The sequence below is a fragment of the Vulpes lagopus genome, chromosome 15, assembly GCF_018345385.1.
Source record: "Vulpes lagopus strain Blue_001 chromosome 15, ASM1834538v1, whole genome shotgun sequence".
In the NCBI taxonomy this organism is placed as follows: Eukaryota; Metazoa; Chordata; class Mammalia; order Carnivora; family Canidae; genus Vulpes; species Vulpes lagopus.
Genome location: NC_054838.1, coordinates 29,431,369 through 29,447,876, shown reverse-complemented (window position 1 = coordinate 29,447,876; position 16,508 = coordinate 29,431,369). Strand labels below are relative to the sequence as shown.

General features: G+C 49.1%; 1 protein-coding gene across 2 annotated transcripts in view; it reads left to right on the top strand.

Moving 5' to 3' along the window:
• The window catches only part of TENM4 (teneurin transmembrane protein 4), a 731,611-nt gene extending 715,788 nt beyond the window's left edge, over positions 1–15,823 (top strand). For both annotated transcript variants that reach the window (XM_041730444.1, XM_041730443.1), the window contains 3 exons: positions 971–2,585; positions 7,545–7,687; positions 10,302–15,823. In XM_041730444.1, the coding sequence (XP_041586378.1) occupies positions 971–2,585; positions 7,545–7,687; positions 10,302–11,060 (2,517 nt within the window). In that variant the 3' untranslated portion in view covers positions 11,061–15,823. The remainder of the gene's footprint in view (positions 1–970; positions 2,586–7,544; positions 7,688–10,301) is intronic.
• Positions 15,824–16,508: the final 685 nt, after the last annotated feature.

The following is a 16,508-nucleotide window of genomic DNA, read 5'->3' as shown; positions in this document are numbered from 1 at the left end:
GAGCATCTCCAAGAGCCATGTTCTGTGGTAGTGCTAAGAGAGACCTTGGAGGTCATCCAACATACTGAGAAACCCGACCCACAGAGGGAATGAACCTTCCTGGGGCCACACAAGAAGCCCATTGTTAGGAGTCAGGTCTCCCTGTTCCCATCACAGCCTGCCCCACCCCAGCGTGGGTGCATGACCTGCTCCTGCATAACGGATCCTGCAAAGCCTTAAATGCCCTTCCCAGCTGCGGTCTGTAGCCCATGGGCCACACAGAGTCAACAGAAGTGGTTTAGCCAACGGGAGATACTGTCAAGGCTGTGTTTCAGGAAAATCATTCTTGCCTGAGTAGGAACATTGACTTGAGAAGGAATCTGAAGCAAGGAAGCCAAGAGAGAGGCTGCTGCCATACTGCTAGCCACTGCTCCCAGCCTTTCTCACACACCAGCACTCACTAAAATTGTCACTTTTGTACCACACAAAGGGGCGAATAAACAAGGCTGCCTACCATAGGAAGACAGATGGCCTGAGTGCCAGGGCCAAGAGCTGAGTGAAATCTTTTTTTCTTTTTTTTTAAGATTTTTTTTTTTTTTTTTATGAGAGAGAGTGTGAGCACACAAGTGGGGAGGGGGAAAGGAGGAGGGAGAAAGAATCTAAAGCAGACTCTGCTGACCCTGTGTTAGCACTGAGCCTGACACGGGGCTTGATCCCACAACCCCAAAATCATGACCTGAGCTGAAACCAAGAGCTGGACATCCAAGCAACTGAGCCACCCTGGCACCCTGAGAAGTCCTTATCTTAGTACATTTGTATCTCCACTGCAGTACTCTGTGGTGCATTGGTTAGAAAGCTGCAGTTTGGGTATAGCTTAGAACCATCGGTTTCCTTGGCCTTTTTCCCCCCTCTCCTCTGAGTCTTAAGTGCACAGACTTACCCTTCCTCTCCACCACCTCCTCCTCTCACCTCTGTTTTCCTCTCCCTCTAGTCCATGGTGCTGCTCCTCCATAGCCAGAGGCAGTATATCTTTGAGTTTGACAAGAATGACCGCCTCTCCTCCGTGACGATGCCCAATGTGGCCCGGCAGACACTAGAGACCATCCGGTCTGTGGGTTACTACAGGAACATCTACCAGCCCCCCGAGGGCAATGCCTCAGTCATCCAGGACTTCACTGAGGACGGGCAACTCCTCCACACCTTCTACCTGGGCACCGGTCGCAGGGTCATCTACAAGTATGGCAAACTGTCAAAGCTAGCCGAGATGCTGTATGACACCACCAAGGTGAGCTTCACCTATGACGAGACAGCAGGCATGCTGAAGACCATCAACCTACAGAATGAGGGCTTCACCTGCACCATCCGCTACCGTCAAATTGGGCCCCTGATTGACCGCCAGATCTTCCGCTTCACCGAGGAAGGCATGGTCAACGCTCGTTTTGACTATAACTATGACAACAGTTTCCGGGTGACCAGCATGCAGGCTGTAATCAATGAGACACCGCTGCCCATCGATCTCTATCGCTATGATGATGTGTCAGGCAAGACAGAGCAGTTTGGGAAGTTTGGTGTTATCTACTATGACATTAACCAGATCATCACTACAGCGGTCATGACCCACACCAAACACTTCGACGCATATGGCCGGATGAAGGAAGTGCAATATGAGATTTTCCGCTCTCTCATGTACTGGATGACTGTCCAGTATGATAACATGGGGCGAGTAGTGAAGAAAGAGTTGAAGGTGGGACCCTATGCCAATACCACCCGCTACTCCTATGAGTATGATGCCGATGGCCAGCTGCAGACGGTCTCCATCAATGACAAGCCACTCTGGCGATACAGTTATGACCTCAATGGAAACCTGCACTTACTGAGCCCTGGCAACAGTGCACGGCTTACCCCACTGAGGTACGACCTCCGTGACCGCATCACGAGGCTGGGTGATGTGCAGTACAAGATGGATGAGGATGGCTTCCTGAGGCAGCGGGGTGGGGATGTCTTCGAGTACAACTCAGCTGGCCTGCTCATCAAGGCCTACAACCGAGCTGGTGGCTGGAGTGTCAGGTACCGCTACGATGGCCTGGGACGGCGGGTGTCCAGCAAGAGCAGCCACAGCCACCACCTGCAGTTCTTCTATGCCGACCTGACGAACCCCACCAAGGTCACCCACCTCTACAACCACTCCAGCTCTGAGATCACATCCCTCTACTACGATCTGCAAGGGCACCTCTTTGCCATGGAGCTGAGCAGTGGTGATGAGTTTTACATAGCTTGCGACAACATCGGGACCCCTCTTGCTGTCTTCAGTGGAACAGGCTTGATGATCAAACAGATTCTGTACACGGCCTATGGAGAGATCTATATGGACACCAACCCCAACTTCCAGATAATCATCGGGTACCACGGTGGCCTCTATGATCCACTCACCAAGCTCATCCACATGGGCCGGCGGGATTATGATGTGCTGGCTGGTCGCTGGACTAGCCCAGACCATGAGTTGTGGAAGCACCTCAGTAGCAGTAACATCATGCCTTTTAATCTCTACATGTTTAAAAACAACAACCCCATCAGCAACTCTCAGGACATCAAGTGCTTCATGACAGGTGAGGATTGGGTCTCATTCAAAGGGCAGGACCCACTACTGCTGGTCATTTGCCAAGAGAGAGAAAGCTTTTGTTGAGAAAGCTGGTATGGGGTAATAAGAAACATTGTCTTTCTCTTAGAACAGCATTTTCCAAAGTATTTTTAAAGAAACATTGGTTTAGAGAAATATCCTGGGAAAACTGGTACTGACATCAAATTAATTTGACAGAGCAACCACCATTCTTAAATTTTCATAATACAATGTAGCTTATGAAAAGCTCTGAGAAGTCCTGTACTAAACAGAACTGTTTGATACATTTACCCACTATTTCTCAAGCATTTGAGCATGAAGCCCCCTTTTTTACCAGACACCCTAATGTTTCACTAGAGATGCCCCTGAGAATACACTTTGGAAGTTCCTGACCCAGCGATCAGGCTGGCTAGGAGTCCCCCCCGATAAGGTGGGTGAAGGTATAGCTAAAGAAAAAAAAAATATCCGTTTTCTTATTTGGGATGATATAATGGAAAACTCAGAATTTGGACACAGAACTGGTAAAGGATCCACCATTTCTAAGTTATGAACAGTCACAAACATTACTTCCTTGCATTCCAGTTTCCTGATCTGTAAGTGAAAGTTAGAACACCTGCACTGACACTGGTAAATTAAATATGCATATTTAAGTCCCAGAGCAACTACTAAAGAATAAAACAAAGACATAGCTAATTAGTCAATAGTGGAAGTAAAGTGAAGACTAAAAAAATATTCAAAGAGGATAGAAAGAGGAAGGGGAAAGAACAGGTGGACAAATAGAAAAAAAAAAAAAAGCTTACCCAATAGGATGGTTGCCAGGGTGAAATGAGTTACATTTTATAACCTGCCCAGCATAGTACCTGGCTCGTGTTCTTCCCTGATTTAAAAAGTGGGCTTTGTTTTCCACTAGTATGAAACCAACTGGAATATAAGTGTCCCCATTGATCACACATGCCAGAAATGTCTCCAGCAGCCACAGTCCAGCCAGCAAGTGGCCAGAAGACCTCAGGCATCAGAGCAGCTATGGGGGTTCCGGTCTGCATAAAGCCAGCACTTTTTAAAAAAAAGACTTCGTTGTTGGTGAAAATCGGGTACATCCCAACTTGCAAACCTGGTGGCCTCCTTCTGCTTTTCCTGTAATGCCAACTATGCCTGCACCCTATTTTAAGGCAGTTTCGTTTTCATTCAACAAATGCCTCCTCTGGGCAGCCACTGTGTTAGGCACTGGGGATAGAAAGATGACCCCTGCCCTCCAGGAATGGACACTGCAGGAGGGGAGATAGACAGTTGCTGTCCAGGGTGAGGGGCCCAGGATAAAGTTTTGAGCTAATGGCCATTGAAACACAGGAGACACATTTGGCAATCAGGGAGTAACTGATGCATGAGGCCCACTTTGGAGTGGACACCCATCAGGTTCTGGGGAGAAAGGCAATCCAAGGACAGAGGACTGCATATACAAAAGCCTAGAGAGCGTGACAGGGACAGCTCACATAAGTGCCCCTAAGGGATGTGGCTGCCTCGCCCCCCGAACTTGGCCTACTCTGAACCCTGTTTCTGCTAACACTGATTGGAGGATTCTCTTTCAGAGAAGTACCCCAGGTTGTCACATTGGGAGCAAGAGTCCCACACGTGAGGCAGAAGAGTGAACACAGTGGTGGGCAGGGGTGGTGGTGAAAGCATACTTGGGACCTGTGGGAAAGAGAAATATCCCAACACGGTTTCACTAAGCTCAACTTGCTGGCAGCCCTAGAAAAATTAGAAGATTTAGAGGACATTTCTATTACATCTGTCTGCATCAAGCATGCCCCCTGCCTCATCCTCCAATGAGTTTCTTATGAGGTATCTTGGCAGGTTACTTTAGTCAAAAAAAAATGGTGCAGAAAAACATTTTGCTACTGAAAACCAAGAAACCACTAATTCTCACTAAACCTCTTGGCTTCCACATGAGTTACATGCAACCTCACTAACATCCAGCTATAACACCAATAAAAAGAGCATTTTTTTTTTCCCAAAACTTCCTTCATTGGTCCCGAGATATACTCCAGTGGGATAGGCTTAGGTCATATGACAACCCCTGAACCAAGCAGTAGAGCTGGAGAAAGAAAACACACTGAATGGCTCAGCCTAGATCACATGCTCCATTGCTGCCCCCATAGGTGGAATCAGCACCCCTACCACCACACAGATACCCCAAAAGGAAAGAGTGAGAAGGCCGAATGGGATGCTGCAAAGGCAACCACAAAATGTCCAGCACAGACACATGACACACACTATTGCACTACCCCTCACATGAAGCCTGTGTGAATGGGATCACTGGGCCCATTCTCAGAGGAGGACAGCGAAGGTCAGGGTGGTAAAGTAACTGGCCCACTAAGAAGCAGCCAGGCTGGGGGTAGAGCTCTGCTCTGATTCCAAAATCCTCCTTCTGGGAATGGAATTCACTATGTAGTGTGCACACGGTGAAGGGGATTGTTCCACACCACCACCCCAGGCGGCCACACTGCCGTCTGGGGCTGATGGGTAAAAAGGAGCTTTCTGACTTGAGGAAAAGGTCTAGCTCTGGTGTCATAAAAAGGAAGAGTAAAATTCCCAACCCTTCAGAAAAATGCTGTTGAAAAACCAATGAATAAATCAATTTTCAGCACTTTTTCCTAAAGGCATAATGAGAAATGTTCCTACCTTCCATCACTTACAATTAAGACCCAGCCCTCTCTTCAGCCCCCTGGTTTCCTGGGAATTAGTAGCATTCCTCATAGAAGTTTTCCTTTCTGACTACAAATTCAGATGTAGGTTCTCAGCCTCGGGCGAAATGGCTGCGTAGGGGATCTACCCCACCCCCGCCGTTCTGTTTGTTTTAATTTCCTAAAAAACCATCTGCCACGATTCATAGAATCAGAGATTTGCAAAAACCCGGTGAGGAAAGGGACTTTGGAGGGAAGCTTGTCCAAGTGCCTCGTATCACAAATGAGGAAACGGGGGTCCAGGGACTCAGAGGCCTGGGTTTTAAGGAACACAAAGAACCTTCTTTGGGCCAGGAACGGAGCAGGGACTTCAGAATATAGTAAACGCGATCCTGCCTGTAACAGACTTAGAAGGGTTCCTGCAGCACGATGGCTGCCCAGAGGGGTAAGACTACTGGCGTTCTTCTCCATGGCTTGGTGAAAACCACTTCTACCATCAATTTGCAGAGGAGGAGACTGAACCTCGGAGAGGTGAACAGGAAACTATCCAAGTTCACACAGTCTGCAAGCCGGGGAGCCTGAGTTTGGACCTGGGTTTTGTCTTGCCTCATCATGCTCTTTCCCTTATGTGATCTTTCTAGAAATAGAACCTGGGTCTCTAAGCTGCCCCTCCTGCCTTCCCTCCATCCCAGTACCTCCAGGTTTCACACCCAAGAGAGGGGCTCTGGGACATCCAAAAAACAAACAAAATAAACAAAAACAAAGGAAAGCATGAGGCTCTTGAATGGGAAGACAGCATGGGATGCAATGGTGGCAGGGACACCAAAGGACACTCTTTATCCCTGGGGTACCCTCAGTGGGTACTAGGGGAAGACAGTTCCACCGATGCCTGGACCCTGAGCAGGGCCTCCCTGACCAAGGATGTGTCTCCTTTGGAAGAAGCCAAAAGCAGGCCTGCATACCCAGAGCCCAGAAGTGCCAGCTCTGAGGCTCAGCGCTCCATCCCTCCCACCCCAGACCCTGAATTCTGAGTCTCTGCTCAACAAATGCTTTAGCATCTCCAGATGCCCCCTTCTCCAGGAAGGCTGAGCCATGCTGGGACACAGGCTGTAGGCCCCCAATCAGCTCCCGCCTGCCATCCCAGGCTCTTCCTCCTCCAGCCAGGTTTTCTTTCTGGTTCTCTCTCTGCCTCGCCAAACTGCTCTCCCATTACCTGAATACTCCCTGCACTCACCTCCCCTCTCCAGGCCTTGCCTTGTACTATTGCCCGAAGTGCCCCCTTCATCTCTGCTGAAGCCTCACAAAATGTGTACAGCTTTCATGTCTGTGAAGACTTGTCAGCCCACCCAACTGAAAGACTTCTTTCCTCCTCTCATCTTTTTTTTCTTGTGTCGATACTTTGCATGCCCACGTCTCGTCTCTCCTTCAGGGTCCTGAGTGGGTAGCATGGTCCTGGGCACATTCAGCAGCAGTGGGCCAGGGAGCTGATGACAAGAAGGTGCCCACCTTCTTTCTTTTCCTTACATCTTGGCTTCCCTGATTCTGCTTCTCAATGAGCCAGAGGCTCATGGGAAAGTCCTCCCTGTCCCCCTACCTAATACTTTATAATTAGTAACCCCCCAGGAATGTTATAACATCAATGAAACCAGTGCCTATGGGGCTAGATACTCAAGCCTAGTATTAAAGATTGGAAAGTGAAGGCACAGGGAGGTTGAGTGACTTCCTTTGCGGTCATGTCCGAGAATAAATGAAAGGTAAGATGGGGTGGGGGTAGGGGTGGGGTTGAATGGGACTCTTTGGTCTTTGGTACAGGCCATCTCATTGCTTGTTTCTTAAGTGAGTTTTCTCTTGGAAAGCATTCATTTACATCTTCCCTTTGGGTGTGTCTGTCCTCTGCAAGTGTGTCCTGCCGATGCTTGGGGAGGATGTGGAGGTATCTTCCCCCATCCGCAGCCATCCCCAGGTGTGAGACCAAGGTCCCAGGAGATGGAGCTACAGACAGAACGGGGGACCTGGGAACATAGGCTCTACTGGATACATGCTGTCTTGGATATGTACCTAGAAGGGAGATACTAGGTCCTGAGAATACGTGCAGTTTTATAACCATGAGAGTTTTCCAGAGTGCCTGTACCAGTTAATTGTCCCACCTGCAACCCTCCACCCCCTCACCCCACCCCTGCAGCCTAACTCTAGGCTCATTTATTGGGATATGTCACCTCTGAGGTCCACTTACTCCATGAGGACATGTCTGCTTCTCTCCCACCCAGATGTGAACAGCTGGCTCCTCACCTTTGGATTCCAGCTACACAATGTGATTCCTGGCTACCCCAAGCCAGACATGGATGCCATGGAACCCTCCTATGAGCTCATCCACACCCAGATGAAAACTCAGGAGTGGGACAACAGCAAGGTAATTTACACACATAGCTGCCTACCCTTGGGCCATTCAGACATTATAGGAGTGGGTCCTATGAAGCTTTTCAGGAAAGCATGGGCCCGTGATGGAGACCGATGTGGTGCATGCACAATGCCAGCTAGAAACTGTGCAGCAGATACCCTACCACTTGGCAAGCCACTGTGGCCGGGCTGGAACAGCACACAGACCCACATAAGCTCTATTAAGTTTTCTCTGTTACGCTGAGCTTGGAATTCTCCAAAAACAATGAGCCTTTGTCTCTGCCCAGAGCAAAAGCACAAGGAGGGAAGGTGTGTGTTCTAAATACAAATGTGATATTTTCTGAGAACCCCAGTGCACCTGAACTTGCCTGAGGTCTTCTACACAAGTTAACTCACAAATATCCCCTGGTATTACTGTTCACATTTTACAGATTTAATGCCCGAGGCTTTCTAGTGCCACACGGCAAGGGAAAGGGTAGAGCTGGGATTCAAACTGGGATCTGTCTGTAGGCATTCAAACAAATGTTACTTTCTCTTGTGTTCCTTTTATGACCCAGTTTTAAAGACTCACAGAATTATATAGCTGTAAGGGCCCTTAAAGACAGTTTTATCCCACACCTCACTTCGGGCATCCTTTGGTTCATTTCTCTCTCCCCAACCCCCTTCTTCCCTCTACATAATATATGTACTAGGAGCTGGCTTTTCCATGCCCCACTGGGCTGCACCCAGTGAATGCAGGGATGAATCAGGCAGAGACCAGGCCTGCAGGGGAACCTTCCAGGGAGGAAGCAAGATAGATAGATGGCATGCCACTGGCAGCCAGAAACTTAATGCATCCATATATCATACTCCAGCCTGATTCCTTAGTCCTCACCTTAGCTACCTCCTTCCTCTAGACTCTGGAGAACGGGATTCTGCACCTCTTGGCTCTGGTGGCACCCTATATTCTCCTCTCTCAAAGCACCCACCACACTTTGCTTTAGTTCCTGTTCTCTTTCCTGTTTCTCCACTAGACCGTGAGCCCTAAGAAGGCAAACACTGGGTCTCATCTGGGACCCACTTTACTTCCCAGCACCAAAACTTTCGTCAAATGAACAAATGGTTGAGAGAAGTAGACAACCCTGTGAGCATTTTCTCCTACTTTACAGCGGAGGAGACCAGAGCTCAGAGAGGAACTTGCTCAAGGTCACTCAGGGGGAAAGGCAAGAGAACCCAGTGTGCCCCACCACAAAAGCCCATCGCCTTCCTGGCCGGCTCCAATCCCCACTAACCCCCCTAGACCGACCTGGCTGCACCAGGGGCGGATTCCAGCAGCTCAGCTCCTCCCCGCTTCCCTTCTCCCCAGCGCAGAGCCCCAGTCTCTGACGGCCTGTTTGCCAACCTCGCCTGTCAATGAATTATTGATTTCTGCCCTTGGCAAGCATCGGAGATCTTTGTTGTTGAGCACTCCAGCTTTCGTGAAACTCTAGGAAATAATTGTTCACAGACAGGGTTCTATTAATTATAAAGAGGACTTAATTTCAGTGAGAAGCCGTTGGGCCTGTTTCTAAAGCCATCTCCCTGACTTGCGGATAAGGCCTTGGAGCCTGCCCGCACGTGGCTTTGCCAAGCTCCCTGAGCCCCGGGAGGGACTGCTAGGGGGTATGACACGGAGACAGGGCCCAATCTGTCCCGCAGAGCAGCCAAGAGCAGGGGCATCTGAGGAGCCCCTAGGAAGCACCATGGGGGCAGAGGCCCTCCTTAAAACTCATTCCTAACATGACAGAGAACAATAACAGGGTAAGAGGTTTTATATAAATCACCACTTTTCTTCTTACTAAGCCTTCTTGCCAAGAACGCATTCCTTGCCATTCCTCTGTCTTACATCATCCCCTTATCCTTCAGATTTCAACTCAAGCATGGATCTGTCCTTGAACCCCACCTTCTTCGCCTCCTTCCTCCACCTTCAGGCAGAGACGATCTGAGCCTTGAAACTGAACCTCAATAATCAGACAGACCTGAGTTCAAATGCTGGCTTGAATACTTACTAGTATTAGAACTGTGGGTCCTTTACAACTTCTCAAAGACTTAGTTTTCTTAAATGTAAAATCAGTCATAACAGTACCTACTATATAAAGTTATGGTGGAGATCAAGTGAGATACTGAATGTGACTTCTTTTGCTCCAAGACCAAGACATATGAGCTATAGTTATTACTACTACTTCTCTTAGACCACCAGTTATCCATGTTTGATTAGAGTTTTTGTTTTTAAATTTGTCTTTCCCCACTAAACGGGTTCCTCCTTGGCCCCATCTTCTGCAAGTGCATCCTACCAACACCGTTCCTCAAGGGCAGGGATGTTGTCTGTCTTGCTGGTGTCCCTCCAGTGCCCAGAAAAGGACATGTCACAGAGTAGATAGATGTCCCACGAACAGTTTCCTAATGGAAGGATGGGAGAATGGATGGGTGAAGGATGGTGGAATGTTCTAGTGGTCAGTGGTAGGGCTAGGTGCTACTGGTTAATAAATATGTATAGATTTTAGATTTGACTTAGTAATGTAAGCTGACCCTTCAGGCTGTTGAGGGAGAGGTTTCCCCTTTGTCTCACTCTCTCTCTCTCTTTCTCTCTTTCTCTCCTCTCCCATCAGTCTATCCTCGGCGTACAGTGTGAAGTGCAGAAGCAGCTCAAGGCCTTTGTCACCCTAGAACGTTTTGACCAGCTCTATGGCTCCACAATCACCAGCTGCCAACAGGCCCCGGAGACAAAGAAGTTTGCATCCAGTGGCTCAGTCTTCGGCAAAGGGGTCAAGTTTGCCTTGAAGGATGGCCGAGTGACCACAGACATCATCAGTGTAGCCAATGAGGATGGGAGGAGGGTTGCTGCCATCTTGAACAACGCCCACTACCTAGAGAATCTGCACTTCACCATTGATGGGGTGGACACCCATTACTTCGTGAAACCAGGGCCTTCAGAAGGCGACCTGGCCATCCTGGGCCTCAGTGGAGGGCGGCGAACCCTGGAGAATGGCGTCAATGTCACCGTGTCCCAGATCAACACGATGCTCAATGGCAGGACTAGACGCTACACGGACATCCAGCTCCAGTACGGGGCGCTGTGCTTGAGCACTCGCTACGGGACGACGCTGGATGAGGAGAAGGCGCGGGTGCTGGAGCTGGCCCGGCAGAGGGCCGTGCGCCAGGCGTGGGCCCGCGAGCAGCAGCGACTTCGGGAAGGGGAGGAAGGTCTGCGGGCCTGGACAGAGGGGGAAAAGCAGCAGGCGCTGAACACAGGGCGGGTTCAAGGCTACGACGGCTTCTTCGTGATCTCCGTGGAGCAGTACCCAGAACTGTCAGATAGCGCCAACAACATCCACTTCATGAGACAGAGCGAGATGGGCCGGAGGTGACAGAGAGGACCACGGCCTGCACTTCTTGCCAAAGACAGCTACTCTTTCGTGGCCACACACCTGACTGTGTTGTACTTTAAAAAAAAAAAAAAAAAAAAGGAAAAAAGAAAAAAAATCATTTTTTTAACAAGTACAGAAAACAAACAAAAAAAAGATACTGGTTGCATTGTAACTCATGCAACATCCTTTTTTTTAAGAAAAGAAAAACACAAATTTGGCCTTCACACATTTTTTGCAAAGAACAGAAGGTATTTTTTTTTCTGTAGTGTGATCACAATGAAAACTCTATTGTCTTTTGTTCCTTGAGGATTTTTCCCTGTCGTCAGGGTACATTTCTCCTCTCTGAGACGCATCTCCTGAGGTGTGTTCTTGTCTGTCCCTAGGTACCCGGTGTGATGTGAGACACAAGTGTCTGTGCTAATTTGTCTCATGTGCAACCCTTTCTTCCATGGGGGTCTGGCAGGAGTGAGGGATGCAGAGAGTAATGGGCTAGTACCAAACTTCTGAGGGGGCCTGGAAAGGAGGGTCTGCAGGACCTGAGGATTTTTGGCTCAGCTCCCACAGACAAGTGGTGGCTTTTTACTCACTGTGTTCTGTGCCTCTGGAGGATCACAGATGTCTTCATCTTGCTCTGGGGAATTTTGTGGTGTCACTCAGCACCTTTTTTCAAGTTGCCCCAAACTCCTGTCCAAGCTTTATATTTTGATGCTAAATGAAACCCCCAACCCCTTTTGCAAATCCTGTGTAGTTGTTGGTGCCAGCCTCATGATGGGATGGAGAAAGTGTCCCCCAGGTCCTTTCCCCCAGTCTGGTGACATAACATCCTGGGACTAAGAGCCTCATCCTCCCCAAAAGGTAAAGGCACCCAGGATGTCTGTGGTTGGTCGGTCTTCCCATGATGTTCCTTATTATTCATCTCTTCCTCTCTCCCAAAGTCAGATGTGAGAACCAGCATGGCTCAGCCACCCTCCACCTGGGCACAAGGTCCAGGGAGAGCCAGGCCACCTGTGGCAAAAGGATGGCAGTGGCGGCAAAGGTACCAGCCTGCCTTCCTGGGTGAAACTTTCTCCCCATGACTTTGGGTATCTTCCCTCCACTGCTCAGCTCCACCACTGAGAAATAGGAGTATGGAGAGAGGTGCTTGGTGGCCTTTGATTCTGGAAAGATGCTTAAGAAAAAGTCAGCCAAAGAGAGGAAGGCATAAACCAAGCGTCTTCTCACCAGTTCCTGAAGGCTTCTCTGCCTCCCATACATGGGCCAGTAGCACAGCTGGGATGCAGCAGGTGAGGCATTCAGGAAATTCCTTCTGTGAAGTTCTTCTAAAACAGCTTCCCCTCTAGAGGAGTCCGTCCAGGGTTTTAAAGAGACACTGAGGAGAAAGGAGAAAAGAGGTAATTTGGTGTGGCCTGGCAGTGCCACCGAACCCCCTCCCTCACCTGCCCCTCTGCTGCCCCAGGACTGGGGTCGGTTCCCCAGGCCTATGCTCACACACATCAGGGAGCCCAGGCTACAGTTGTCCCTGTGAAGACCTATGCCTGAGGCTGTCGGGAAGAGGCAGCTGCCCTCTAGGGAATGGGCACAACCCACCCCTGGGGGGCATGCCCAGGGAGATGCAGCAGCCAATGGGCCAGGGAAGCATTAAGAGGAGGGAAGAGTAGCAGCAAGAGGTAGAAGCCCCTTGCATCTGGTTCGTCTGCCTAATTACCATCATCATTACCACTCACAGGAGGTTCTGGGAGAGCAGGAGGGGAAGCCAAATGCTTCCTTCTGAGCTGGGCTTCTTAGAAAAATGGGACTTTTATGGGTTACATTTACATTAAGTGTGGAAAATGAATTCTGAGTCTGAGCTATCCCCCGTGGAAACCTTGTTGGACTGATAAGCTCATGGCACCTTTATAGCCTTACTCACGGAGTCTTCAGAATATTGCACGAGTTAATGAAACCAAGAAGGTCTTCACTGCAATGAGAATCGGAGCAGCATGTAGCCTGGTTTCTGCCTGGCAGAAGGAGGCGTGCGCAGCTGCTTGGGAGAGGAGGTTTCGCCTTACGTCATTCCACTGGGATCAGAGGATACGTTTCGCTAAGTGCTCTTCCTGTTTCCAAAAAAAAAGTCACACTGCTGCAACAGCGCACCTTGGCCTGTTTGTCCACTGGGTCCGGAGCCCCCCTGAGTCAAATGTAGTGCTCCTCGGGCCCCACGATGCCTGGTCCCTGGGAGTCGGTGGCAGGCTCCCATGCAGCAGGATCGTTCTTGGATGGGATGGAAAGCAGTTTGGCCTGAAGAACACATGGGTTTTTTTTTTAATCCAAAATAGACTTATGCCTCTCAAAGCATACGCTTGATATAAGGAGCCCTTGGGTGAAGCTCTCCTGCCCAGTAACCTACCTGGTCAGTTCTATCTTGGCTGCCTGACACTAGGCAAGACCTGCGGGACATCCACTTGGAAGTCAGAGACAACACAGGAGCCAAGGGAATGAATCATCTCCCTACACCCTTCCCAACCCTCTGACCCTCCACCACCACCACCCCCCCACCAAAGTAATAGTATGGACTTTTAAAGATCAAAAACACAGAGAATTGCTGTGTGTTCCTTTTGTGTAAATGAATAATGTTTTACCTTTCCTGGGCGACCCCCAACCGAGGAGGTCCAGCATCTGTGCGGAGAGAAGTTGAAACATTCCCAAACTCTAGAGAAAAGATCTCAGGTGTGGGGTAGGCAGCATTATGCACCGCAGTTTCACACTGGAGCTGGTGCTTCTGGCTTTGGCCTTTCTGAGTTGGCTTCCATTCGGGCCAGCAGGTGACACAGTGCCTCCATTCTCAGTCTGTCCCGCTGAGACCAGCAGTCCCAATCTCACAGCAAGAGTGAGTCTGAAGGCATAGGCCAGAGTTGCCTGTGCCCACTGAGTGGCTTCCAAGCATCAAATTTCATCCTTGATGGCACCTACCCTTTTGGCGCTAAGCAACCCAGACATCCATTTCTTGGAGCCACCAGCCCGCCCTCACTGCCACCCCCCCCCCATTCATGATCCTACAGGATGTCAGCTTCTGTGCCCTCTAATAGAAAAGGGTTTATTCTGAAAGAGTTCCTGCCTTCTTCCCTACCTTCCACAGCTACCATCAGCCCCTGACCCTCAGCCCCTCTGCCACTGTTTTAAACAGGACTTTAATGATTCCCCAACTTGGTTTTTCATAGGGTGAGATTTCCTTTTTTTTAACCCACCCTCCAGACAGACATCAATGGAGATCAGAGCCATGACAAGGGAAGGAAGGGGAAGAAACTCCTGTGGTGAATTTCAGCTTTGTCAGCCCCTCTCAATCATTGGCTGAGAATTAACCCAAGGAACAGCCCAGTGCCTGGTGTCTACCTAGCAATGGAAAATTTGAAACAAATCCCTAGGAAACTGACCAGAAGTAAAGAATGGTTGAAATAATCAGGATAGGGCAGAAGGGGATGGAGAGGCAAGGAAGGGGATTAACACTGGGCAGTGTTTTTAGAGACACATAACAAGGAATCACATTCGCTTAAATAAAAAATTATAGAGGACCTTTTCAGCTGTGACCTTTAAGTATCACCTTTACAGGTGGCAGTTTTCATTATGCAAAGACAGGGCTTTCGATGTGAAATCTCAGAATTCAGTTTCACATCTGCAGCCCCGTAGTTGTGGTTGCCACGCAACAAGGGCAGGGATGCTGAGCTTGGTGCCCAGGAGGAAGGAGCTCGCCAGGACTCTGCAGGATCCCGGGCTTTGGGGTTTGAGCTCCCGGTGCACACAGTTCGATCTCCTCTCCATTCCTCATAGCAGCCACTCAGCCCAGGCTCTAGCTTCTGGTCCTGAGCTGGGACCTGCCTCCTGAGAGGTCCCAGAAAGAACCCAGTCTCTTCTTTCTGTTGGGATCCATGTTAGAACTAAAAGCCTTCCCTTTAAGGTTCATAATTCCCAGCTAGGTTTATATGCTTGTCTATATTTTATTGGACGGGAGGGGATTAAAAGAAAGAACTCTGTAGTTTCAAGGCCCTTTCATTTAACCTTCAAAAAAAAAAAAAAAACACAGCAAACTCATTTTAAAGACTCATTGCTCAGGTGATAGAAACTTTATCCTCTCTAACCTTTACATTCTCAAAAACCAGCCCTGTGTACTTGACCGCCCCAGACAGCGGTAGCTCTTAGGTTTCATCATGAATGTGGAAGATCAGAGTGGGGGGAGGCCTGGGTGCGTCTCACATTGGGTTTCTTACCCCCTCTGGAATGCCAAAGGCATGACGCTGGGTGACTTCTTGGTCCCCAAGAACATGTGATTGATTCTGAGGGCAAATTGCCAGCGGAGAACCAACCCTCAGGCAGGCTCAGCTCCCCCGGCAGAAGCTGAGTCACAGATGTGTGGTGGTGCCCGGCAGCCCTGCGTTCACCCAACCCCGGAGTCCCACTTTTCTAAACCTGCCTGTTCTTGAACATTTCCGAACCCGCAGCTTTGGCAAAAGGACTCTCCCAAGCTGCCTTTGGACGACCAACACTGGAGACTCTGGCCTTACCATGTGGAAATAGTTTTCCTGAAGTCTGGAACTAATTTTGAGAAGTTTTTTTCTCAAACACTTTTGTGTTTCTAACACTGTATTCTTGACTGTGTAAATACCGACAAGGCTGTAAATAAATGCAGATGTAGATACCTTCTAGAAAAAAGAAAAAAAAGGCATAAAAACAAAACCAGAAGTGATCCCGTGTAGCCTTCGTTGACAAATAAAAGAATATTTTGTGTTTAAGGTGTCTGGTCGCCTTTGTTTGGAGAGTAATGACTGCCTTGAGCCAGTCCTCTGAGTTTGCACTTCTGGATTCTACTGTTCTCAGGATGACCTGCAAGATTCAAGTTCACAGCCCCAGAGTCCCTCATAAGCCATGTAGGTGACAGCTGTCTGGAGAGGCATTTCCAGAGGCCACAAAGACCCTGGGGCTTAGCCTGATGAATGTCAAAGCACCCCTGACATCAGCTGTGCCCCCATTGCTCTCCCAGGCCATGCCCTCCCCCAGCTGAGGTCCTGACTGGCCCCAGAGACAGACTCCAAGGGGCAGGAGAGCCCGACACTGCCCTGCAGAGAGAGCCACTGGGCACACAGTTGTCCCCTATTCTGCTAGTTGCACTTTTGAAAATAAACGAATGCATAGTCATCATGCAAATTATTATAACCACATAATACAACTTGGAGAAAAGGACAAAAATTTCCTTTAGCATTTTTTTCTTTCCTTTGTATGTTCCTAACGTATCTTTAAAAATAACTAAGGTCGTTATAATCACAGCATACAGGTAACTTTTCACCTTGCATTTCTCAATTAACCTCACATTTAGCCTCTCAGCTCTAGAAGTCAGGGTTGACAGCTGGTCACTTCAGAAAGTACATTTGCTAAGCCCAGCTCCCTGGTGTGAATGCAAACCTTATGAAAATTCAAGTC